Source organism: Microcaecilia unicolor, chromosome 2 (genome assembly GCF_901765095.1).
Source record: "Microcaecilia unicolor chromosome 2, aMicUni1.1, whole genome shotgun sequence".
NCBI classification, from domain to species: Eukaryota; Metazoa; Chordata; class Amphibia; order Gymnophiona; family Siphonopidae; genus Microcaecilia; species Microcaecilia unicolor.
In genome coordinates, this window is record NC_044032.1 from 109,678,371 (window position 1) to 109,705,697 (window position 27,327).

General features: G+C 40.7%; 1 protein-coding gene across 3 annotated transcripts in view; it reads left to right on the top strand.

The window, feature by feature from the left end:
• The window catches only part of ERBIN (erbb2 interacting protein), a 405,835-nt gene extending 379,538 nt beyond the window's left edge, over positions 1–26,297 (top strand). For 2 of the 3 annotated variants that reach the window (XM_030193205.1, XM_030193206.1), the window contains 4 exons: positions 4,798–5,007; positions 14,463–14,555; positions 20,545–20,619; positions 24,286–26,297. In XM_030193205.1, the coding sequence (XP_030049065.1) occupies positions 4,798–5,007; positions 14,463–14,555; positions 20,545–20,619; positions 24,286–24,393 (486 nt within the window). In that variant the 3' untranslated portion in view covers positions 24,394–26,297. The remainder of the gene's footprint in view (positions 1–4,797; positions 5,008–14,462; positions 14,556–20,544; positions 20,620–24,285) is intronic. The other variant, XM_030193207.1, reaches the window with a different exon arrangement.
• Positions 26,298–27,327: the final 1,030 nt, after the last annotated feature.

A 27,327-nucleotide genomic window follows, 5' to 3' on the forward strand; every position in this document is an offset into this window, starting at 1 on the left:
GGGTGGATTGGGGGGTGGGAGAGAGAATTTGGGGGAGGGGTTACACAGTGGGTTATATATCGTACGTTTTGGAGCTCAGCAAGGGTAACGAGGGTGTTTATGACAAAAAGACAAATAATAAGACTGTATGTAGATTGTTTATTTCTATTGTACCCATATTTGCTGGAATAAATAAAGTTTTTGAAAAATAAATAAATACGTGTGAGATTTATTGCAGGAATGTTTCCCAGGCTCTGCTGCAAAATCGCTTTATGAGGTAGAGCACACAGAGAGTTTTGGGTCTTGATGTGCAGCCACACTGAGATATGAGGAGGTTGAGCACTTGTTGCAGGCCTCGTGCTGCCAACCCATCGTGGAGTATAAGGGTTTGAAAATTAGAATCTACTCTGTTTTGGCACAGGAGACAGTTAGTAAGTGAGAGGACAGAGACTGGGCTACCGGGCTGGCACTTGGTGTCCAGCTAAACTGATGACTGGTTTAAGTTGGATAATGGAGTCAAAACGTTCTTCAGCACTCCAGACCTTGCTCCAAAATTTATGACTAGACTGCAGAATAACCTGGATCAGAATGGACTACATTCAAGTGGAGAGAATCAGTACTGCCTGAACAATTATCTTATGACATGGATGGCAACAGAGGTTAGTTGAGACTCTGAGTTGGGCTGGGGACCAAGTGCAAACTCAGTGGAACACGAATCTCCAGATCTGACTGCTGCTGATTGGAGCTGGAACAAGAGAGTTGAAATGGCTGATCGTGGGCAGATATATAACTTGTGTGAACTTTTATGGACCAGATCTCTGTCACTAGAACTGTTTGTTGGGACGTTATGGACTATGAGAGTAACTGATCTTACTAATGTTCATCAGCGTTGTCTTCCAGCTTCATGTAAAGTCCCCTTCAGCTTCAGATTTAGCGGAGTACTTTCAAAATAAAGGGCTCTTTATCATGCCGCTTTAGCAATTTTCGTATGGCAGTGCCAGTGGAGCCCATTCAAAGTGACTTGGCTTTGTCGGCATTGCTGCACTGGGAACCACTAGCACGGCTTGATAAAAGGCCCAAAATCAGTTCTATAAGACATAAGTAATGCCACACTGGGAAAAGACCAAGGATCCATCGAGCCCAGCATCCTGTCCACGACAGCAGCCAATCCAGGCCAAGGGCACCTGGCGAGCTTCCCAAACGTACAAACATTCTATACGTTATTCCTGGAATTGTGGATTTTTCCCAAGTCCATTTAGTAGTGGTTTATGGACTTGTTCTTTAGGAAACTGTCTAACCCCTTTTTAAACTCTGCTAAGCTAACCGCCTTCACCACGTTCTCCGGCAACGAATTCCAGAGTTTAATTATGCATTGGGTGAAGAAACATTTTCTCCGATTTGTTTTAAATTTACTACACTGTAATTTCATCGCATGCCCCCTAGTCCTAGTATTTTTGGAAAGCGTGAACAGACGCTTCACATCCACCTGTTCCACTCCGCTCATTATTTTATATCTCTATCATGTCTCCCCTCAGCCGTCTCTTCTCCAAGCTGAAAAGCCCTAGCCTCCTTAGTCTTTCTTCATAGGGAAGTCGTCCCATCCCCGCTATCATTTTAGTCGCCCTTCGCTGCACCTTTTCCAATTCTACTATATATTTCTTGAGATGCGGCAACCAGAATTGAACACAATACTCAAGGTGCAGTCGCACCATGGAGCAATACAACGGCATTATAACATCCTCACACCTGTTTTCCATACCTTTCCTAATAATACCCAACATTCTATTCGCTTTCCTAGCCGCAGCGGCACACTGAGTAGAAAGTTTGTGTATTATCGACGACGACAGCAATTTCAAGAGGTCCCCTCAGCCCTAATGTCATGCCATAATGAAGCTATTCCAGCAGAGAGTCTGGTATTTTTATACTTCCTAGTTGGTATCAGTTAGACATAGTTTTTAGGAAATATATACAAGTTCTTATTGTCAACTTGACTCTTGTCCACCATATATAATGAAATCAACCTCCTTGACATTTAAAAGCTGTTTACTGTCGTGGTTGCAGTACTTTTTAGCATTGGACTATTTCCCTTTAAGTTTAGAAGATGACATAATTACTCCTATACTGAAAAAACAAGATTCAAGCCAGTCTATTTCAAATTATAGACCTGTAGCCTCAATACCTTTATTTGTAAAATTGCTGAAAGGATTGGTTACATGTTAACAAAAGTCATAATCTGCTTCATTTTTCCCAGTTGGGCTTTCGCTTTGCTCATAGTACAGAAACTGTTCTTCGTTCCTTAATAAGTTCTACCAGGTTAGCTTTGAGCGAAGGTAAGGAAATGCTTATTCTTGAATTTGATCTCTCGGGTGCCTTTGACCTAGTAGATCATGCAATGCTTTTACAGATCCTAGAAGAAAATGGGATTTCAGGGCACATTCTAACCTGGTTACGGGGGTTTCTGGTAAATAGATTATATAGAGTTAGAATGAACAGTGGATTACTCCTGGCAAAACCCATGTGGAGTTCTGCGGGGGTCGCCTCTTGCTCCTATACTGTTTAATATATTTTTACACTCCCTGGGAAATGAAATTAGAAATAGATGGTTATTCAAATTACAGTTATGCAGATGATATTACAGTTTTAATCTCCCTCCATTCTTCATCGCTTGAAGGGTTGTCTGGTATTCAGAGATGTATTTCACTAATGGATGCTGAGACATAAATTAAACGCCGAAAAAAACAGTTCCTTTTAATTGAGAACAAACCAGATTCTAATCTTGCATCATTTACAATTAACATAAATCTGAACTCTTATTAACGATCAATATTTTGGGAGTACTTATTGATCAAACTTTAGCATTTGATTAGGAAAGCATTTTGTTTAATGAGAAAGCTTCACAGTGTACATACATTTTTCACAATAGAGCAATTTAGACTATTAATACAAGAATTAGTCATCCACAACTAGATTACTGTAATATTGTTTATCTGGCCTGCTCAAAGCAATTAATGAAAAGTGTGCAAACAATTCAAAACACTGCAGTTTGCCTGACTTTTTATTTTCTCTTAAATATGACAGTATCTCATCTTTTTATATATGTTTACACTGGCGTCCAATGGAAGCTAGAATACAATTTACATTTTTTTCTATTCTTTACAAAATATTGTTTGGTTCAGCTCCATTATGTATGTATGAACACTTTACATTTATTAGCTCTCATAGGTCACACAGAGAAAGTACTTGCAATATGTTCAGCTTTCCTTCTATTAAAGGCAAAAAGAGAACAAAATTGTTCAAATCTTTGCCTTCCCAGCAGCAAGGTTGGGCGAAGATTTAGGGAAAGTTTTGAAGGTCTCTTATAATTACTTAGATTTTCGGAGGAAAATCAAAACTATATTGTTTCATAAATATGTCCTGAATTAACTGATTAGTATATAGGTGCAAAGCGGCTGTTAATAGGTTGTCTTCTTTTTGTAACATGTATTATGTACATCCCAGTTAATGTTTTGGTCTTCTTTATTTGTGATTCACTTAGAACTGTGAAGGTACAAGCGGAATATAAATTCCAACATTGTTATGGTAGAATTGCTCGGGGTTTTTTGTAAGATTTTGTATTCACAATGTGCTTAGTAGCTTGGTACTGGATTTGGACTTGGATTTAGCTCACACTTTCTCAGTAGTAGCAAGTTACATTCAAGTACAGTAGGTATTTTTTTCATCCCTGGAGATTTATAATCCTGGTTTGTACATGAGACAAAGGAGAGTTAACTGACTTGCCCAAGATGTCAAAGAGCACCAGTAGAATTTGACCCCTGATTTCCCTGGTTATCAGCCGGCTGTTGTAACCATTAGGTCTGATAATACATATTCAAAACATGTTTTGTAACTCAACAATAAACTGAAGGCCAGCAGATCTGAAGCCTGGTGGCCATTTGTAACCTATCCAAAACAAAAACTGGCAAATCATTTTATGGCTGCCAGTAACCACAGGATTTCTTTGCTGAACCACCATTGTTCTCATGGCCAACAGGAAGAGACTGGACCCTAGAGCTAGGACCGACTAGGAGCCATTGTTAAAATATGCAGAATACTGTGGATAGGTGCATTATTTTGATTTTTTTTAGCTCATAATTCTCTGGAGAGTATTTGGTGTGTATGTTACCATCAGTAGCAGAGATACAGCTGCACCAGAGCCACACAGTGAAGGGGTTCTTCTCTGCTGTATTCAGAAGTGCACCCACAGTCATTTAATTGCTGACATAGCTGTTGCCCCTTTTCCCAAGGATTTTAATTGCTTGAACCCATGTTGCCCTAGTCATGTTCCACTTCAGCATCCCCAAACTGCTGTCACTTACCACCTATGGGGGGGGGGGGGAAACATTACAAATGACTTGTTTAGATCTAACTGTTGTTTGTGATCTTGGCAAGTCATTGAACCCTCCATTGATTGTAAGCCCTCTGGGGTCAGGAAGGAATACCTATTGTATCTGAATGCCATTTGCCTTGAACTTCTGAGAAAGTTATGAGCTAAATCAAATTCTCTTTCCCAATCCTGACTGCTGTTACAAACTGTGTACAGCACATTGTAATCCTATGTCTTCAGCAATGTGAAATTAGCATTTGAGCTTCTAGTAAACTCTGATGAGACAATATAATGATTTAGGAAAATAGACTCAAAGTGAATGAATATACATTTTACATTCTAACAAATAATAACAATCCATCTAACTTTAGGAAAATTTTCTAAATGAGATAAATTTAGAGTAGTTCTGGTTTTGTCTTACATAAGTATAGTAATAAACTTCCTGTTTTACATAGATGCCTTTGTCAAATGGACAGATGTGCCAGTCCTCAAAGCATCAGGCAAGCTATAACAAAGTCCATCACCCTGCTCCCCAGGCCACTATAGCACGGCATCCCTCCAGGGAGCAACTGATTGATTATCTCATGCTAAAAGTTGCACAGCAGCCTCCATACACTCAGTCCTTGGGTCCTCCCAGACAGCACCATGAGACTGGAAAACAAGAGGTTGGTTCCAAAATATCTTTTTTGGGGTTTTGTTTTTTTTATTGTTTTTTAAAGAAACAGTGCAAGCAATTAAAAAAAAAAACAACCTGTAGATAAACTCTGTTATGTAAAACATACAATTTCATGATCCCCTTTTCTGTTCAAAGTGATTAAAATTTCTGAAAGTTCCTCCAACATAGTGTCTCTCACTATTATAAATTTAATAATGTTTTCATACATACCTCTAATTCAAGCAGTGAATGCACATCATGAAATACCTCATCCCGCTTGGCACGTTAGTTTCATGTCTGAATTAGTTATTTTATTTTCAAAGGCAGTAAATTCTAGAGTAAATGGAGTTTCATAGCTTATTCAAGAACTAACTTTGAGCACAAATAGGATTTCTCCTACGGTTAATAATAGGATAATTTAGTATAAGTAAAACAAGGAGCAACACCAGACTGAATAATCTAGAGCTAAATACTGTTGAAAAAAATTAGGATTGATCTAAGAATGCTTGAGAAGTGGTTGAAAGTATGACATGTAAGGTTTGAGACAAAAAATGAAATCATGTATTGTAGGGTACAGAAATCCAATAGAGCAGAACATAATGGAGGATAAGGGTATTGACCTGTATGCTGTATCACACAGGAGGGAGATTCTAGATAATCATGAGCTCAGAGCAGCAAAACAGGGGAATGAGGTAGTACTTAGAAAAAGAACAATGCTGAGGTGCAAAAGGCAGTGTTCAGTGGCGTACCAAGGGTGAGGCGGTCTGCCCCGGGTGTCAGCAGGTGGGGGGGGGGGGGGTGCTCCGCTGGCGCCGCAGTCCCCACCTGCCTACCAGCTCCGCCAGCAGACAGATAACCCTCTTCTCCTGCCACCCAGCACCCAGCTTTAAAAAAAAAAAAAAAAAAAAACCTGTGAAGCGCCTCGCGTCTGCTCTGGTCTGCTGTAAAGGAAGCAAATCGCCTCGTCGCATCGGCCCTTCCCTCACTGTGTCCTGCCCTCGCAGAAATAGGAAGTTACATCAGAGGGCGGGACAAAGTGAGGGAAGGGCTGACGTGACGAGGCGATTTGCCTCCTTTACAACAGAGCAGATGCGAGGCACTTCACAGATTTTTTTTTTAAGGCTGGGTGGCAGGAGAAGAGGGTCGTCTGTCCGTCGACGGAGCTGGTAGGTAAGTGGGGACTGGGTCAGGGAGGGGGGCTCAGATGGGAGAATGGGACGGACTGGGTGAGGGGGCTCTGGAGAAGGACTGGGTCTGGGGGTGCTCAGATGGGAGAATGGGATGAGGTCTGGGTGGGGGGCTCAGATGGGGGATGGGGTCTAGGGGGGTGGGCTTAGATGGGAGAAGGGGACGGGGTTTGGAAGGGGGGGGCTCAGATGGGAGAAGGGGCCTGGAGCTGTAACTGGGGTCTGAGAAGGGGGCAGGTGGGAGAATGGGGCCATGTCTGGGGCAGGTGGGAGAATGGGGCCAATCCTGGGGCAGGTGGGAGAATGGGTCTGGGGCTGAAAAGGGGGGCCCTAATGCAAGGCATGTGGATAAAGGGGACTGGAACTGGGGGCTGAAAAGGAGGGTAGGTGGGATAAGGGGGCTGAAAAGGGGACAGGGAGAAGTGGCTGGGGCTGAAGCTCGGGACTGGTGGTAAAAAAGTGCTGGGGTTGAAACTGGGGACTGGGGGCTGAAAAGGGACAGGGAGAAGTGGCTGGGGACTGGGGCTGAAACTGGGGACTGGTCGGATAGTGGGGCTGAAACTGGGGGCTGAAAAGAAGGGGCAGGTGGGAGATGTGGGCTGGGGCTGGAACTAGGAGCAGGTGGGATAATGGGGCTGGACCTGGGGGCCAAAAAGAAGGGACAGCGAGAGGGAGGGCAAATGGTGGATTGAAGGGGCAGAGAGAAAGGGCAGACAGTGGATGGAAGGGATTGCGGAGAGGGCAGACACTGGATTGCAGTGAGAGAGCGAAGACATGCTGGATGGAAGGAAGACGGTGAAAAGAAGATGAGGAAAGCAGAAACCAGAGACAAACTGTAAATAAAATATATTTTTTTTATTTTTTTGCTTTAGGATATAGTATTGTAGCTGTGTTAATAAATGTTTGTAAATAGAACATGTAAATAAGGTAATCTTTTTATTGGACTAATTTTAATACATTTTGACTTAACTTTCAGAGACCAAACCCCCTTCCTCAGGTCAGGATAGGATACTGTAACAGCACTATACTGTATTGACCTGAGGAAGGAGATTTTGGCCTTTGGCAGCTAAATGTATTAGTCCAATAAAATGGTATTATTTTATTTTCTGTATTTGTTTTATTTCTATTTGTTAATTTGTAAAGTGGTGATTGGTATTTGTTAGTTTTTTCACATTTACATCTGCTGTCTTTATATTTTGCACAATACTAGGGGGCATTTTCTGTTTCTATGGTGTGGTGTTGCATTGTATGCAGAGTCTGGCATCTTGGGGGTTCAGTTTAATTTTTGTCTAAATAGAAAGTTTATGATTACTTATTCTATAGTGGATTAGGGTGTATCTGTGTTTGTGAACAAGACATGGCTTTCAGTTGGCATTGACTGTGCAGGATCGACGATCTGTACTATTCTGTCTGGTTTCGTTTTACAAAAGGTGAATTGATGTTCTAGTGCTCACTGTAGTGTTTAAGATGCTTTGCTTTTCCTTGTGTGACTCATAGAAATGACTTCTTATGGTATGCTAGAATTGCTTTATAGGTCCTGAGTGTTTTGTATTCTCGGTATGCCTAGTTCTGGATTTTGGAGGGGGTGTTAAAAAATGACCAGCCCCGGATGTCAACTTCCCTAGGTAGGCCACTGGCAGTGTTACCTTTAGAAAAAAAAAAGGTGATAATGCCACTGTGCAAACCATTTGCATCCAGTTGTGGAGATTGCATTATTAAAAAGTATACAGAGTACATCTGACCTGGGGGGAAACTGCCAGAATCTGAACCATAAATTCTGCTAAACAAGAATACCCAAAGGGAAAGGAAGGATTTGCGGACATTTAAATTCTTCAAAGGCATAAATAATGAACAAGCAGTAAGAATTTTCCAATGGAAAGTGAGTTCTAGAGCAAAGTGATGGTTATGAGTACAGAATGACACGGGGACAAAGTTTGTCCCTGCCCTATTCCCATAAGCTCTGACTCGATCCATACAAACCTCGAACAGTTCGAGGTTTGTATGGGTAATATAACATCATAACAGTTATGATTTTTAAATCTTTTTATTTGAAGTATAAAAAGGAACAATATTCTATACAACTGTTTATAAATCACAAGTAGAAAACAAGTATTTGCTTATTGTGTTTTCCTTCCCATTCTCCTATCATGAATTGGAGTTCCTCCCCGTTCCCTCCACTGTCTGTCTTGTCTACTTCCTCTCTCTTTCCATGTGCGGCATTTCTCCTGTCTTCCCTCCCCTCCATCCATGTTGAAAGTTTCAGACGGGGGGTTTCCAAAGCAATGTCCAGCATTTCTCCTCTCTCCCCTCCCCTCCATCCATGTCTAGCATTTCTCCTTTCTTCCCTCCTCTTCTCTATTTCCTCACCTTCCTTGGTCCAACCAACATTGCCCTTTCTCTTTTCCCTCCACCCCCCCACCAAAGTCCAGTATTTATCCTCAAACTTCCTCCTCCAGTTGCTGGCATCTGAGTCCGGCCCCAGCAGTAATCAGACAGTATGTGTCAGAGGGGCGGTACCAACAGGGCCTCCATGAGCAGATAGGCTTGAAAGCTGCTCAGTGCTGAAGTTAGCACTGGTGCTGGTCCTTGTACTGTCTGCAGTGGCATACCAAGGGGTGGGGGCGGTCCGCGCCTGTCGGCTCTTCGTTTTCATGCTCCCTTTGCCCCGGAACAGGTTACTTCCTGTTCCGGGGCAGAGGGAGCATGAAAACGAAGAGCCGGCAGGCGCGCGGCACCCCCCTCCCCAGTGGCATGCCACCCGGGGGGGGGGGGGCGTCGCACTGTTCCGGGGGGGGGGGGGGCGCATCGGCGATCCGCCCCGGGTGTGAGCCCCCCTAGGAATGCCACTGACTGTCTGATTACTGCTGACTCTCAGATGTTAGGCAGTGGGAGGGAAACAGGATCTGCACCATAGTGGCACCAACAGGGAGCAGGTAAAAAAAAAGTGTCAGTACGCCATACCAGTATGTATCGGCACCAAAAAAGCCCTGGTTGTAACACCAAATTTTAATTTGCTATTGCAATGCATCAGAGGGTGCACTTCTTCCTTTTCAGCAATAGCTGAAATATGTCTAGAAACTGTTCTGATAGAGGGGAGTATCTGGTCTGCATAAAGCTGGCCATATTTTGCACCAATTGATTTCAGCTTCTCAGCAACTGTAGAGAAGGCCTGATGTCCATGGTGCACATTGAGATGACCATGATGGTAACTTCTGTTTTCACTGTTGCAGGCATGGTCATCATTCTGGGGTTGTCCTTCTGACGCACTTTATGTAAGAAGTCCCCAATGTTTCTCGTCAGAGTATGTTTTTGCCCACAGCTGCTTGTATTTGCTTTCAGTCCACTGGTACCATCATGTGACTTCCACTTCAACTCCTTCTTACACGTGGCGAAACCGCTGCTTTAACCATCCACACCGATAACAAGAAATGACTTCCACATAGCACTAGCTCCATTATTTTCGATAAGACTCGCTTTTTCTAACGGTGATGTTTGTATTGTTGTTTTATCCATGACTAGAGATAACCCAGAAAAAAAAATACAGTGAGATTGACCCAAACTAAAAAAAAAAAGGGGGGGGGGGTGAAGGAATGGAGGATGGGGTTTGATATACCGCCTTTCTGTGGTTACAATCAAAGCAGTTTACATATTATATGCTGGTACTTATTTTGTACCTGGGGAAATGGAAAGTTGAGTAACTTGTCTAGAGTCACAAGGAGCTGCAGTGGGAATAGAACCTAGCTCCCCAGGTTCTCAGGCCAGCACTAATCATTAGGCTACTCCAAACACACAACAACAACAAAAAAAACACTTTGCAGTACAAATTACTACAATGGATTGAATTGGGGTGTAGATAGATACTTTACAGCCTCATCAACAGTGTAACACAACTTTGGATTTGGATTTTAAATTTAATTGCTCACCTTTGCAAATTGAGAGCAACTATTGTAGATACTTGACTCAAATCTGAAGAAAGAGGAGAAACCTTGTCTCCCTGTGTAAAGGTGGTGAGGTGATGGTTAGACATTGCAGGACAAAACGGAGGGAAGGGAAAATGCTGTCCCATACCACAGAGTGAAATTGGAGGCCAGTAAGTGAGGTTTTTCTCTTGTGCATTTAGGGTATAAATTTGACACACTGGACTAGTGAAGGGGACAGAGTGTTGACTGCTGAGGATGGGCTGCTGGCTACTTTTATTGACAAATAATGCCTTCACATAAACCTAAAAATGGATTTCATTTTGTCCCCTCGTACTGCTTTAAATACACATTTAAGTCTTCTCGCTCACACTGTCTCTGAATGTTTCTTGGTATTGTCTACTGGATTTTCTTCACAACTTCATAATAACTTAATATGTACTGTGGCCTGTTTACGGTGTATTTGTTGCTACAGTTATATTACTATGTTCTGAAACATTATGGTGGTATTCTTACTGTTCCTATTTTCATAATAAAAAATATTTGAAATTTTTTAAAAATGGATTTCTGTATCTTGGTATTACATATTTTAAACTCTGTTACTTCAGGCACTTACCAACACTAGACCACATACCCATCTATGAAATCAATTCAACTGTCTGTAAAGACTCCGAGAGAGCGAGCATTTTATTTTAAACCAGATCAGACAAAAGTCTGCTATAGTCACCAAACATCAGATGCTGCAATATGTTCAAAACCCCCATCTGATACCAACAAACTAAAATGATATTAATCTTTTGATGTAATCTTGGTAAGGCCAACACAGTAACACACTATATTCGCTCCTCATCTCTTACCATAATCCAGTTTCTCCCCTGTCTTGTTCTGCACCCCCTTCCCCCACTTCAGTGCCACATATCTCCCCAGACACACACATATATCTCCACACTCCCTGCTAAGACGTATTTCTATGCCTTTCCACATCAAATTCCCCATGTGGACATGTCCAAGTCTGCCAACAAGAAGGGGATACATGCCATTTCACATTTCATCACATGGTAATTCTGCACTTTCCAGCTTCCTAATTACTCATTCTGTCATTCTGGCCCAACCATAAGAGCAAGGGGTTCCTTCAGCTGCTGTGCTCCCTGGTTCTGATAATCAGGTGTCACCACAGCAGTGACAGCACAATAGCTGAATCTTCTCCCCTCCCTCCCCCCCCCCCCCCCCCCCCCCCCCGGGGGTGAAGGGGGTTGTGAATGCTGCCTCTTTGACATCCTCAGGGAGGGGGAAAAAAAACCAAAGTGAGTAGTTAGAAGAATCTTTACAGCTTGATTTCTTTTCAGGGTACACTTGTATAGGTTGAGAGCAATTTTCTGCCTTCACCAAACATAGGTGTGTGAGCAACAGATTGCAGAAGGGGGCTGCCCTTGCATAGGTGGAGCTCTTTCATGTGGTTGACTGAATGACAGTCTGCAGTCTGCTTTTCACCTTTGTATAATAGACAGCCTTCTACATTCCTCTCATATGCCTGAAACTTTTCAACATTAAAAAAAACTTACTTTGAAACCACAATTGAACGCTTTCCTTCATCATAAAGTATTACATTCTAGTCACCTTCACTGACTATTACCCAGAACATTCCCCTTCCATTATCACCTGGGGCACTAAAAGTTGCTTTTTTTCTCTCTAGTCCTGTATCCATATATAATCTTTCCCACATCCCTTATCCATCCCCCTCCACGTCTCTCTCTCTCTCTCATACCTGACTTTCTCTAGACCCATCCATAATTCTTTTCCCTGTCAGCCTCACACCTTCCTCCCCCCCCCCCCCCCCCCCCCCCCTCGTGGCTGCGACCATGCCAAAGATGAGGCAGAGCGCAGGGATACTTGTAGCTTTTATGAACATCGATTCTCAAAACCCTTGTCTCCCTTTTTGTGGTTCATACTGGGCAGTGGTCTGCATTGGAGCCTCAGTCCCAGAGGCAGGCTCTGAGATGGGTGACTGACTTCCTTGGCCTCTCTCCCCCAACACCCCACTCTGTTATTGACTTTCACACATGGAAGTTGTGTTGTCGTTGCTGTTGCAGGTATACAAAGGGCGAGTGCACCTGCGTCTCAGAGCCTCACACACACTTCCACTTGCTGGCTGGAGAGATTGAGTCTCGCAAGATGAGACTCTATCCAGTGCAGGTGCAGAACTCATTGCTGCTAGGAGATTGGGTTGTGTTAAGTAAGGTGGGGGGGGAGTGCAACTGGAGAGGCAAACTGCAGGAAACGTCATCCATTCCTGCCTGTATCTGATTCACTCCAGTCCAAAATCGGTGATATGGAATAATGGTCACTGGGCTTCCATCCTTCCCTATCCACCTCCTTTTATTTTCCACATACAGTGATCAAGGATGGACTTCTTACTCCTTCCTCCCACTTCTCCAGTCCTATAAGCATTGTTTTCACTTATTTCTAGACCAACTTTCCAATTTTATTTCAACTGTTTACATTTTTTCAGGTCTTAAGCCTCAAGAGATCTTAATACCTCCTTGTCTTAACCAAAGATGATTTTTTTATTAGCAGCCTGTAGCAAACTGGCCCCTTTAAGCCTAGTTCTGAAAGCGGTCAATTTGCTGACACACATACCCTCTTTGCCCCCAATAATGGAAAGAGCAAAGTTCAAATTATTGACATTGGCATTTGTGTTTTCCATGCGGGTAAAACAGATCTCACCTTATATCCATCTTCACGATCATTAAGAGCTAGTCAGCAGTATTTATGTTAAAAGAAAGGAACTTTATGGAGGGGTAAGTTGTGAGTCCTGGAATGGACTCCCTGGAGGAGAGACAGGGAGGGCAGGGGCATCAACGGAAGCAGAGGATCTCTTCTCTTGCTCAACTTTAGGAGTGGCCTGCTCAGGCCCAAGGTTGACACACATGGCACAGAGAGACTTGGGCAGGAGGATTTATTTCAACTTCTGCCCTGTAGTCTGTTGATCTCACTTTGTGTTCCTGCTGGCTTCATCCTTGTGCTCTGGGGGTGCTCAGTGCTCACTGTAACTAGTGTGTTGTACAACACTAGTATAGTGTGATCTTCTACAGTTGCCACTGACTTGCATGCACTACTATCTCACTACTGTTCCCACAAAATGGCACACCAAGGCAAGTTCTTCAGCTGTGTGGCAGGCGATGTATCCAGAAGAGTCCAGTGATGGTACTCTTTAGAGGTAATGTCAAGGTTGGAGGGTGGGGAGCAGCGGCAGCCCTTCAAGGAGTGGAAGGAAGGCATAGGATCATAAAAGGAGACGGTCTATCGTTTGCTTCGGGAGGATGAAACCGTGCAGCAGCAGAACTGGAAAGCCACATGGTAAAATCTGTGGTAAATGCTTTTTTTTTTTTAACAGCAGGAATAAGATTTGTTAGCATTTCCACGGGTCAGTAAACGCTTCCAGTTCCGTGTCATTCACTAGTTATGAGGTTCCATGGGGATAGTTCAGAAGTAAGGAGCGATGGTGAACTAAGTTGTGTGTGAAAACAGAATACGTCAACACAGAGAGCTGCCTTACTGATCCATACCAGAATCTTGCAGAGATGATATGCAGCTATTTAGTTTTGGGGAAAGCTATGTGGTCATTTTATTAAATGGTGTTAAGCTCTTAATGTGCAGTTAGCACACACTAAAAGGCTACCACAGAGCATGTTAAAGCATTTTGTGCTATTTTGCTTATTTGGACGTGCTAACCTGCGTGTAACCGATTTTTCTAGAAATATGTTTTGGAGAGGGTTTGTCGTGGGCAGAGAGTGGGGCTGGTTCCATGTTTCCAGCTAGCCCATTATGATTATCACGCGTGCTAACCTGATCAGAGTTAACACAGGAGCACTTAGTGATTTCTAAATAGGAGGTGGTAAGTGCTCCTGTGATAATTCTTTGCAGGTCAGGTACAAGAATGGGAACATTAGCACACAACCTACACAACAGAAAAAGCCCTAAAAAATGCTACATTAATCTGGGTTTAGTATACAGGAATGTCTCACAGTAACCTGCGTTAATCCCTGATTTTACTGCAGTTTAGTAAAATCACTCCTATGTTTTAAAATACGGGCCTGTTTATAATAAGTGGTATACTTTTTTTTTTTATATTATACAAAAGAAACAACATCAGAAATAAAAAATCTAATCTAGAAATAAAAGCAAACAACTAGTTCTACTAATACAACTTTTTTTCTAACAGTATAGCTTAACCCATTTCTTTGCAAAGAACTGATAAAATTTGCATGTCTGTGACTTTTTGTCACTATGTGATTTTTACATTTTTCTCTGAAGCAAAACTTTCATGATTGGTTAAGTATCTTCACTTTCTAATACACCAGATTTGTGTGAGAATTGAAAAGGATCCAGAGCTTGGCTTTAGTATATCAGGAGGCGTTGGAGGAAGAGGAAATCCATTTATACGTGGAGATGATGTAAGTAATTCATATATGAAACTCTTCTTTTTACATTACGACAGCATATTGTAATATATCTGAAGTACCCAAGCATACACATAGTAACATATAGACAAGTCAGTATTCAGACCCGGGGGGGTCACTGTATTTTTTGAAATGCCACCCATGGTGTTAAAATACATAATTAATGTGGCTATCCATACAGTAGTGATATTAGCTGCAGAGCTGGTCTTAGCAAGTGCGGGGCCCTATGCAGACCAATTTGGTGGGGCCCCATCCTAGCCCCGCCCACCCTAGCTCCACCCCCACCCTAGCTCCACCCCATTGATAGATTATTCCATTTTTAGAACATTTTTTATTTATGAAATTTCAAATAAAGACAAATGAAGCTAAACTTGTACAAAAAAACTGATTGAAATAATAAGCACAATGCTATCATGAAACCTCCCCTCCCGAGAAATTATTCAGTTCAAGTCCACTACAATTAGTAGTTCCAATTCTCATAACAAAGGAGAATAAAGGAAAAATATTAAGAAAAGATCCAGTACTTTCAAATTCCTCTTATTACTCTGTAACCCATCAAACCAGAGAGGCAACTAGCCACATCAGTTACTAAATAGTTTGAACTGATTGTACCTACTTTATATCAGATTTTGCTACTTCATGATTTCCATTCTCAGATTTTAGCTTAGTAATCTTTTCTTCCTGTGATTGCAGTCTAGCTTCCAAATGATTAATTCGAGGTGTCATATCATTAATTACTGGAAGCAGTGTTTTAGCTAAATCTGCTATTGCCATCCAAATTTTTATCAGGAGAAATATCTGCAGATCTATGTGAAAATAACCCAGATATGTTAGAAACAGCCTCTTCCAAGCCAGAAGATCTTACTTGCTCAGCTTCTCCAGCAACTAATGTTGTTAGGCCAAATTTCTCTCAGGGAGGCAGACATTTCCAACCCTTGCACCGTCCGCAAGCGTCGTTAGATGAGAGAGACACTTCTCCTGATCGCCTGCCTGCATGGAATCCGATTTCGATTTGGCATAAGTGCACAACTGTTGGCATCAGCAACGATGGCTGTCCACCACCTCCGACCAGGCTCCAGCTTTTCCCGCTCAGTGACTCCCGCCCTCGCGTCCGGAAACAGGAAATACATCAGAAGGTGGGACATTGAGCGGGAAGCTGGAGCCTAGAGGTGAGCCGTCGCGCTGCAACTGTCTGTCGTCGCCATCGGGGGCGGGCCATCACTGCCTGGGCTGGCTTGCTGGCATCGCTCAGTTAGTTGCCGGGGTCCGGGGACTTGGGAGCTGACGGCGGGCTCAGTGGGCCCAAGCCGGGGGTGGGCGCCGCGACGGTGGTGGCGGGAGCGGAGCGGCCGAGCTGCAGGAATGGGGATCATCTCAGGCGACTAAGGCGAGCAGCGGCAGAGGTCGGAGCGGAGGCACAAGCGAGGCAGAGTTGAGGTGCACTGCGCGGGGCCCCCTTAGGCGCGGGGCCCTATGCGGTCGCCTTGGTTGCCTCTGCCTAAGACCGGCCCTGATTAGCTGCTATGCATACAGCCTAATAAATCCATAGCACTCACTAAAATGACTGATGTAGCAGAATAAACTATTATAAGAGGACCATCATGGAAAAAAGAGCCATAGACTATTTGTCTTTCATTTTAGGCTTGTTAAAGTTTTAATCATAGGTCCAGTTAGCAATTGTCATTATTTTTAAACAGTGCTCATATGTAAGTTCATATATATAAATGTGCAAATTTCATCAAATATTTCAACGCCTCAGTGATAGAAAATGTACTTATGTGCAACAGTATCCATATTGGAGACAATCAGTGAGTGTCACACGCAAACATGATCATGTGAGCCTTAAAGATCTGCCTCAGGGAGATCTGTTCTCAGTGATGATCAACTAGTGTCCATTATGCAATAGTCCTCAAAATGAAACTGCCATAGTGTCTTTCTCGGCAAGTCTGAAAGATTAGAACTTTAATGATCCTGAAATGAAAGACAAATTGTACGGTGAAAAAAAAATTCTATCAGATGCCCTACTATCCCAGGAGCAGATTAATGCCTGACAGTTGTCTGATACACAAGTGCTTCAGGGTAAAATTCAAAAGCTGGAGAACTTGAATAAAGCCACAATTAAGGAGAGTATTTTTGTTAAACGAAAGATGGAACATCTTGAAAACCAACAGAGAAGACTTAATTTGCGCCTTATCAATTTCCCCAGGTCTCCAATTATTTCAGCGATTGAAATATTTAAAAAATACCTGAAGGAAGTCTTAGAGATGCCAAGTGAGACCCTTCCACCCATAACAAGAGTGATTTATCTCCAGACTTTTACACCATCTAAACCTGGAAGCGACCCTGGAGTTAAGGAGGGAGGATTGAACTTGACATTCTTTTTAGAATCCTCTTTGGAGATAGTTACCCAAAGGACAACAGCAGTGGTAACATTTGCACTTGAGATAGATAGGGAAATGGTATTGAAGTTATTCTTTAGACATTTAGACTCAATGGTTTTTGGCTCTAAAGTTAGAATTTTTCCAGATCTCGCAAGAGAGACCCAGTATAGACGTGTAAGGCCTTTTTGGCGCTTCGTCAAAGAACTTTAAATTTGGGTGCAACACTCACCCTTAAATTTCCTTGCACCTGTCGTTTCCTTTATCAACAACATAGTTACCAATTTTTTGATCCAAAACAACTCGAGGATTTTTTGATTTCTAAGGAAGTTGAGAATGTAGTAGTGAAGGTTTAGATACTCATATGGACACTGTATGATAGATTGAGAATGTAACCGGAGTCAGTAGTGCCTTGATGTTTAATTTTATATAGATAAATATTTGTAACTTGGTTCTCATTAAGGATTTCCTGTATAGTGGACGATGACTTTATTAATGTTTTCATAATTGGGACAAGATTTTTGACTCAATGTGAACTATGATTATGATTTGATTATATCTTATTTCTGTATGCTCTTTGATAAGATGTATAAAGTGAAATTATAAATAATTAAAAAAAAAAAAAAAGAAAGACAAATTGTATTCATCCCAGAGTACTGATAGAACTGAAAAATGAACTTGCGGAGCTATTGTTAGTAGTATGTAATTTATCCTTAAAATTGAGCATGCTACCGGAAGATTGGAAGGTAGTCAATGTAACGCCGATTTTTTTTTTTTTTTAAAGGTTCCATAGGAGATCTGGGAAATTATAGACCGATGAGTCTGACATGGGTGCCGGGCAAAATGGTAGAGACTATTATAAAGAACAAAATTACAGAGCATATTCAAAAGCATGGATTAATGAGACAAAGTCAACATGGATTTAGTGAAGGGAAATCTTGCCTCACCAATCTGCTATATTTATTTGAAGGGGTGAACAAACATGTGGATAAAGGTGAACCGGTTGATATTGTATATCTGGATTTTCAGAAGACGTTTGACAAAGTACCTCATGAAAGACTCCAGAGGAAATTGGAGAGTCATGGGATAGGAGGTAGTGTTTTATTGTGGATTAAAAACTGGTTAAAAGATAGAAAACAGAGTAGGGTTAAATGGTCAGTATTCTCAATGGAGAAGGGTAGTTAGTGGGGTTCACCAGGGGTCTGTGCTGGGACTGCTGCTTTTTAACATTTATAAATGACCTAGAGATGGGAGTAACTAGTGAGGTAATTAAAGTTGCTAATGACACACAGTTATTCAAAGTCGTTAAATCGCAGGAGGATTGTGAAAAATTACAAGAGGACCTTACGAGACTGGGAGACTGGGGCGTCTAAATGGCAGATAACGTTTAATGTGAGGAAGTGCAAAGTGATGCATGTGGGAAAGAAGAATCCGAATTATAGCTACATCATGCAAGGTTCCACGTTAGGAGTCACAGACCAAGAAAGGGATCTAGGTGTCGTCGTTGATGATACGTTGAAACCTGCTCAGCTGCGGCTAAGAAAGCAAATAGAATGTTAGGTATTATTAGGAAAGGAATGGAAAACAAAAATGAGGATGTTATAAAGCCTTTGTATCGCTCCATGGTGCGACCACACTTCGAATATTGTGTTCAATTCTTTTCACCGCATCTCAAAAAAGATATAGTGGAATTAGAAAAGGTACAGAGAAGGGCGTCAAAAATGATAAAGTGGATGGGACGACTTCCCTATGAGGAAAAGCTAAAGCAGCTAGGGCTCTTCAGCTTGGAGAAAAGGCGGCTGAGGGGAGATATGATAGAGGTCTATAAAATAATGTGATAGAGGTCTATAAAGTAATGAGTGGAGTTGAACGGGTAGATGTGAATCGTCTGTTTATGCTTTCCAAAAATAGTAGGACTAGGGGGAATGGGATGAAGCTACAATGTAGTAAATTTAAAACTAATCGGAGAAAATGTTTCTTCACTCAACGTGTAATTAAACTCTGGAATTCATTGCCAGAGAATGTGGTAAAGGCGGTTAGCTCAGCAGACTTTAAAAAAGGTTTGGACAGCTTCCTAAAGAAAAAGTCCATAGCCCATTATTAAATGGACTTTGGGAAAATCCACTATTTCTGAAATAAGTAGTATAGAATGTTTTGTACTTTTTGGGGGATCTTGCCAGTAATTTGTGACCTGGATTGGCCACGGTTAGAAACAGGATGCTGGGCTGGATGGACCTTTGGTCTTTCCCAATATGGCAATACTTATGTAAGGCACTTTTTTCTATGTTGATCCTCTTATAAACATTTATATTAGTTTATTCTGCTATAGCAATCATTTTAGTGGGTGCCTTGGATTTTTGGACAGTACCCATTGCTTTTCTTCAATAAAAACAGACTATATATTGGCTGGTTACCACCATTCTATGGATAATTTTCTGTTCCAGCCCTGACTCCACAGATAGTGCTGGAGCAGTTAAAGCCAGCTCTGTCCTTATAAGTCACATTGACCCAAGAATTTCTAGTGTACTAGTTTTCTATTCTCTTTCTTTCTTAAAAGTCTTGTGTGTCTTAGTGATAGTCTTTCCAGTTGTAGACTTTTCAGTCTGAGCTTCTGATCACATCCCTCTGTAGAAACCTTCATAGAATGGAGAAGTAGCATAATCACTAGAACAGTAGACTAAGAAGCAGGGAAACCCAGTTCAAATCCCTCTTCTTCTTGTGATCTTGGGTAGGTCACTTAACCCTTTATTGCCTCAGTTACAAACTTTCAGGCACAATAGGTTTTTTTTGTTTTTTTTTTTTGCCCCTGGAGTGCTGAGAATTTAACTCACCTTGAGCTACAACTGAAAAAGGTATGAGCTAAATTGAAAAGCCCTCACCCTTCCTTTCATGTCTCTTCAGCATCACCTCTCTTCATTGTGCCCATTTTCATGGATCTTTCAGTGACTTTTCAGACTGATGACCACCAAATTCTCTTGTTCACTTTGACTTTTCATACTCTGTTCTTTCACATGTTCCTTCTTGTCTAACTGCAGCTTTGCTATCCTTGTCAAGTCAACCTTGTAACCTCCTTTCTCACTAGATATACAACCCAGACTCTGGATTCCTTATTTCCTCATACCATTCCATTGCTGAAGATACAAACTCTTGTCTTCCTAACCAGTTTCTTACATACAAGGCAAATTCTTCCGCCCATGTTTGCCTTTGCCTTAAAGTATTTACTAAAACAAAAATAAGCAAAAGAAATGCCCAATATAGTCCAAGGAAGATTAACTTAAATAAAAAGCTGATTTAGTTGATCCTTAAGTATCTAGTATCAGGTGGTGTAACATTTGGAATTGCTTTCTTGGAGATTAGTATGTCACTGAAAATGTTTTAGCATGTGGAAATCTACTTTTGGATGCCCAGTTGTAAACTTTTGTATGGATGATTTGTAACTGCTTGTAAAGTTTGAGCCTAGTCGTTGGTCACTTAAAAGAAGGAAGCTATTTTTGCAACGTTCTTGTAGATGAGATTCCAGTTAAGGTAGTGGTGATGGAAAGGGGAGTAGTACGAAAAAGTCTGTTAACATTTTTGGGGTTTTTTTCTTTCCCTTCCTCCCCCAGGGAATATTTGTAACCAGGGTACAGCCTGAAGGACCAGCATCTAAACTGTTACAGCCTGGTGATAAAATAGTTCAGGTAATTAATGCAAGTGAATATAAATCATCTCATGACATTTTTCTGTTCATTAATATCCATACTCTTCCTTATTCCATGCCTTTCCTTTCATGGCTAGTTGGGAAACACAGGCAAGTATGGTTGCTAGATTTTCTTTTGTCTAATTTTATCAGTTTACAGTGCACAAAATAATAAGTACAGTATTGTGTGTGGTCATTTTAATGACAAACACCTTCATATTATTATTGCAAAATCTTGAAAAATTTCAAGTTTGCACTTGAGGTCTGACAAACAATGCTTGCAGTAGACAGTACTTAATGATAGATTTCCTTTGGCTCCAATATTTATTTTTAATCATTACACACTTAATTTTGAGCTTTTAGATTTTTTTTTATCTCAAAATCAATTGTTTTCCATATCACTGAAATGTCTCCATACATTGTCCAGTCATAATGTGCACTTCTGCGCATCGGAATTCTGTAAATTTGAAATTAAATTGCACTCTTCACTACAGATTCCATTCCACAGCCTTTGCATTGGGAGAGGAGGAGTAGCCTAATGGTTAGTACAATGGGCTTTGATCCTGGCAACCTGGACAATTCCCACTTCAGCTTGTGACCTTGGGCAAGTCACTCAACTTTCCATTGCCCCATGTACAAAAAAAACTTAGGGGTATGTTTACTAAGGTGCATTAGCATTTTTAATGCGCCTGTAAAATTAAAGGCGCCTTAAACGCTAATGTGCCTATACATTTCTATGGGTGCATTAGCGTTTAACGTGCATAAACCATTTACGCGTGTCAAAAACGCTAACACGCCCATAGCACTGCTTAGAAAACCTAGCCTTTAGATTGTGAGCCCTCTCGGGACAGAGAAAGTACCTGCATAATGTGTACAGTGTTGCATACATTTAGTAGTGCTATAGGAATGATTAGTAGTAGTAGACTAGTATTTTGCTTATGCCACTGCCTGGTTTCACACAAGCACCAAAATTTACTTTTGGATCTGAGCACAGACATGAGATGTTATTTTAATTCACAGGGAATATCTTTTGTAATTTGGTGATGCATCATTATGAAATAATTTTATTTTTTCTAAAATGTTTGTATTGTCATCCCAGTCAGATTACATTCACATAAGTCTTTCTATGTATATTATGCATTTATTTTTAAATGTATATTATGCTTTTATTTTTAATTATCAAAGGAATGTAGATACTGGGACATGACAAAGAATTCTTTTTTCTTTTTATTGTGCCTTTAAAATTTGCATTTCCCATAATACACAAAAGGGAAAAAAAAGAACAAATCCCAGTTTACCAGAATTAAAAATGTATATACATCAATTATTTATAATATTCAGTCCATATTAAGAAAAAGAAAGGGATGCATATTAGAAGAAAATCCAAAATATTAAATACAAAAGAGAATCATCTCTTTAACTTATTGTAACCAGGTGCCTCTCTTCTGCAACCAGGGATAGAACAATCTCCTCTAACCACAGGCTCCCGATACAATGAAGAAACAGATATTCACCAGTAACTTCAAACTCAAGGACTTTATTCCATGCAGTTTTCTAGTACACAGTTCCAACAGCAGCATAGCACATACCAGGATTCAATACAGGCTTACAGGCTCCAGTCTGGGCTCTTTATCCAGTGCACAATAAACAGTAATTCAGTTCCCAAGACAAACAGTTCTTTCAGTTCATCATCACAGTTCAGTCACCCCAGCATCAGTTTCTACCTTCTATCCTCTTTACCTTTAGGAGAGTTCAATATTTTAGAGACTCCTTCTACCCAAGCATTTTCCCCTGCATCAGCTTCACAGTGAAATCAATACTTTTGGGACTTCCTCTCACCCAAGGAATTTCAGCCTGCTTCAGTACTTTAGGGACCTCCCTGCCCAAGGCAGCTCCTTGTGACTCTGGGCAAGTCACTTAACCCTCCATTGCCCCATGTAAGCCGCATTGAGCCTGCCATGAGTGGGAAAGTGTGGGGTACAAATGTAACAAAAACAAAAGGGTTTTCAGCCTGCAAATGCTTCTCTCTCCTGCTGCTCTCCACTACTGCTCTCCCTGAACTGAACTCATGAGACTCCTTCCCACCTGCCTAATCAGTCCCTGGCTTCTGCCTTCACAACCAATCATTCTCCACTCATTAGCTTCTCTACACACCCATACCAGCTGAGTTGAGCATGAGCCTAATGAGGAGCTCCTGCACACAGGGTTTCCTATCTCTCTTTCCCCCTAGTGGCAGCCAATCTACACCACCTCCTAGCTTACACCCATGTCTTCCCTGATTGCAGCTAGGAGTCCAGTCCGGGTTCTTCATCTCCCCCTCTGGCTCCTTGCCGGCAATGCCTTCTGGGACTTGTATTTCAGACTGAAACTGCCTTAAACCAACTATCCTGGAGGTGACTTTATCACATAATTCAGAATTCAACAACTTCACCCCGCCTAAATATACTACAATTTACAGATTACCATGTTCCTGCAAAAAATTTTCAAGATGTGTGGAGTCAAAAAAATATATATACTAAGTCCCCTGAAATGAAACACAACATTTATAGAGAAATCATAGAAAAGAAAGTAGCACCCATTGCTGTCACATGGCTCTTCAGTACCAAAGGCCTTCCTTAACATTTGGGTGTTCTGGGAAACATCTGAAAAAAATGTGAATGGGTTTCCTGCAGAAAAGCATGGCTTTCTTCCTAAAATACACTCTTAACTGCAGATTTATCTCCTTCATGGAGAAAAGTGATCAGAAGGGTTGCCCTTGCTGAAATATTATCAGTGGAGTCTTCCAATTGACCCAAAACTGCCTGTTCATCCCCCGCTTCCCTCCCCCCCATCTGCCATCTTAGAATTATATAGTAACATTTCACCAACACCATATCTTCAGAATGTGGTAAATATAGAACCTCCTTAAAATAGTTTCTTGCTAGTATTTCTGCTGAAAGGAAATCAGTTACAGGACAATTTAGGAAACAAAGGTTCCTATTTTTAATAATATTCTCCATAGTCTCAATCTTGCGACAATCTTTAATAGCAGAAACTCTAGTACCCTGCAAGGAGGAAATTTTATTCTCAATAACTTGTACTTGAGAGGAAACCCGATTCAACTTGGTATCCACCTGTTGAAACTTAGAAATAGGTTCTCCAGTAAATAAACATAACCAAGGCACTACTTTAATATTGTCTCATTACGTGAAACCACTGTCCAAATGTCCTTAAGTGTTTATATATTGAGGAGGAAACAGATTTTCCGGTGCCAAATCCAAATGAAAAATAACCTCTTTAGAAATAAACAATCCAGCTATGTGGAGACTTGTCCCTTCTAAGGTATGACCCTCACACACGGGATACCTGCAAAAAAAGGCTGTGGGGAGGAGTTCTTTCAAGGGAGCCAAAAGAAGCTCCCTCTGGGGGTAAGGCATAAGCTGCCATATCAGTCTTAGCACCTGGTACTATATGCTTATCCACAGGACCTTTTAATGTCCCAACCACCTTTCTCTTCTTCCCCTTACCTCCTATATCCAGACTGGTAGTTCTGTTGTGTTGTGTATTGTTTTTACCCAGCAGCAGTCAGGGTTGTGAGGTTGATGCTTTTCCAGCAAACAATGTGATATGATCATGGCTAACTATATGCAGTAGCAAATTTGATAACTGCTTGTGTCTTTTCCTTTAGGCAAATGGATACAGTTTTATCAATATTGATCACGGGCAAGCAGTGTCCCTGCTAAAAACTTTTCAGAAAACAGTAGAACTGATCATCTTGAGAGAAATGTTGGCATGAATGATACTGTGGACTGAGGAGAAAGCAAGCAAGAGCCACGGAATGTCACCCATAAAGAATCAGAATGTATATATACACACACATAATCAACACATATATGGAAAGAATTACTGATCATGTTACTTCATTTCTAAACCATTTTTGTAACAGAACATGTGGTCACTGGGGAAGAACCACTGTCTCAAGAATGTTTGGGAAGCGCATATAATTGACACTTTGGCAGTCTTTTTGGACCTTCTACCAGACAAGATCACTCCTCCAAGAGCAAACCTGTGGTGTTTTTGAACAGATAGTATTTTTTATTTTTGGATAATTCATATACATTACTGAAGTTTGTGGAAGCTTATATTGAGCCTCAGTAGTAGCCTATGGACAGATAGCAGAACTGTCTTGTCCTGTAGCTCTTTATACCTTTATTTTTATTCACCAGGTATCACTGCTCAATTCTGATACCACTGCTGTAGATGTGAATGACAGATTTAGAATGTGGGCTTTCCTCTGTGCACATTATATGAGTGTATTATACATGATTATGTTGATTTTTTGGGTTTATAGAAGGCCAAGAATGAACACAAAAATACCACAGCAGAACAATATAATGCATCATCTGCCAACAGAAGAATGCAATATAAATTTGGGCTTTTCGTTTGTTTAAAGGATACCAGTACTTGATTTTTTTTTTTTTTGTTGTTGAGCTATGCCAGATTTCTTATGTTGGCCACTAACTATATTTTTCTAACAAGTGTGATTCACATTTTATTTTTTTATCACGTGCACAGTAGTTTAATTTACGCCGTCCAAAAGCATTTCTCTGCAAACATAAATCCCTGATTTTATGCAAATGATTTTATTTAATATATGCCTTGCTATTTGATCCATACTTAAAACTTTTTTTAAGCAGGTTTTAATTGAAACAGAAATGGCCAGTTGTTGGGGTTTTTTTGTTTGTTTGTTTTTTTAAGATTTTGTTGCCTGGCATGCGGTAAATGATGTAAGATGATTGTTTTTTGTTTGGCATTGCATTATCTTGCCAAACTAAAAGGTAACATTTGAGCATGGAGCTAGGTAACCAAAGTAAGCGTGTGAAAAGGTGACGTCGTAATTATGGAAAGCTTTTGAGCAAAGGCATGGGAACATGGGACCCAGCTATTTGTAATGATCCTGTTAAAGGGCTGTTCTACAGATAACATGAAATGTGAACTAGACACCTCAGTCATTAAAGGGTTTCAGACATTCTAACCATATTGCCACAGGCTGCCTGTGTTCCTTTCAGCTAAAAACATTACCGTTTCTTTTTTGTTTTTAATTCTATTTAGGTTTTCTTTTTTCCTCTTGTGTAATTGAAAGAGAGTGTATAATCTGTAGCTATAATTAAAAATACATGGTTGTTAAGGACCAGGGAAAGTGCCATAGAAGACCAATAACTGTTTTAATCAGGCTGAAATTTGTAAGCCTGTTTTAGCAATATGTAATTCACTTTTCATAATTTTATCTATCATTTAGTAATTTGGATCAGTGTTTGTAACTCTTTCAATTAGGTAGTAAGAATGTTTTAACAAATAGAACTATTACTACCCAAAATATGAACAGACATTGGAGCCAGCTGTTTGGGTGCTGAGGACCCCCAACACTGGGGAAGTTCCTTAATTGTGTCCTGGAAGGGACCAGGCACCCCCCAATCATTTTTAAAAGTTGGCACCCGTGTATGTAGAGTTAATATTTGCTCTTTCAAAACAATCATACCCTATGAGGGTGATTAACGAATGGTTAGTGTGCGCTACTGCATGCATGCCCTGCAGCAGATATAATGCATGCGAACGGTTTTTGTGTACACTATTAGTAAATGACCCACTTTGTTGCTAGTACTTTTTCAAATACACATGTCAATATTATTGCACTTGGTTTAAATGTGCAAAAAAAAAAAATAAATCCAAAATATTAGTTGGTTCTTGTACTGTACAGTTTTACTTATTTGAAACGAAACCCTTTAATAGCTCTTCCATATTTTAATTCATTTTAGTTGAATTTTGTTTTATATTTAATAGGAATGGATTTATTTTGAAATGTACTAGCAGAGATTTGTATTTTGATACAATTTACCATACTGTATGTGTGCTGTTATCTCTAGAAAGGTGAATGAGAAATAGTTGTGGAATGCCCGCCGTAGTGTTCCTGTTGATTGACTGCTTATGTTTTTAATTTGTCATCTTTTTGATAATTCGAATTGTCACCTTCCACTGCTCTTAATCATGTTTTTATCACTTTCTGCCTTTTAAAGGGAGATACCTTTACTGGTGTCTCTTAATTTAGTGTCACAGGATACACATATACTGTAACTTCTGAAGATAGGAAGTCCTAAGAATGGAACTGATTCTTTACTGATCCTGTTATTCCTAGAATGTTATCAATAATAATCTGTTTAATCCTGAAAAATTATTGAAACTGTGTCCATAAGCCCAGTGAAGCAGACGTTGAGAACAACACTGAAAGTTTACAGATGACTGCACTTGTTAAAACCTCTGAAAACACGAGAACAGTCATCAACCACGAAGACATGCTTGAGGTATGACTTTGTGATTAGCTGAGCATTAGTCCTGGAGAATTGTTTGTTTCATACTAAATTTTCTTTCTAAGGCAAGGAAAAATCAAACTCGGGTATACATATAAAATATCGCATACCATGTAAAATGAGTTTATCTTGTTGGGCAGACTGGATGGACCGTACAGGTCTTTATCTGCTGTCATTTACTGTGTACTATGTGAACAGTTCCTCAAAGGAACTGCACTTTAAATGAAAATATATTGTATTTCTTTTATCATGAATAGCCATTTTTATACAATTTTGTATGACAACAGTAGTATAACTTCCTAGGTGGAGTATCACAGGAAGGAGTTGTAGTATACAAGAGTTTATAAATTGTATCTAGGGAACCT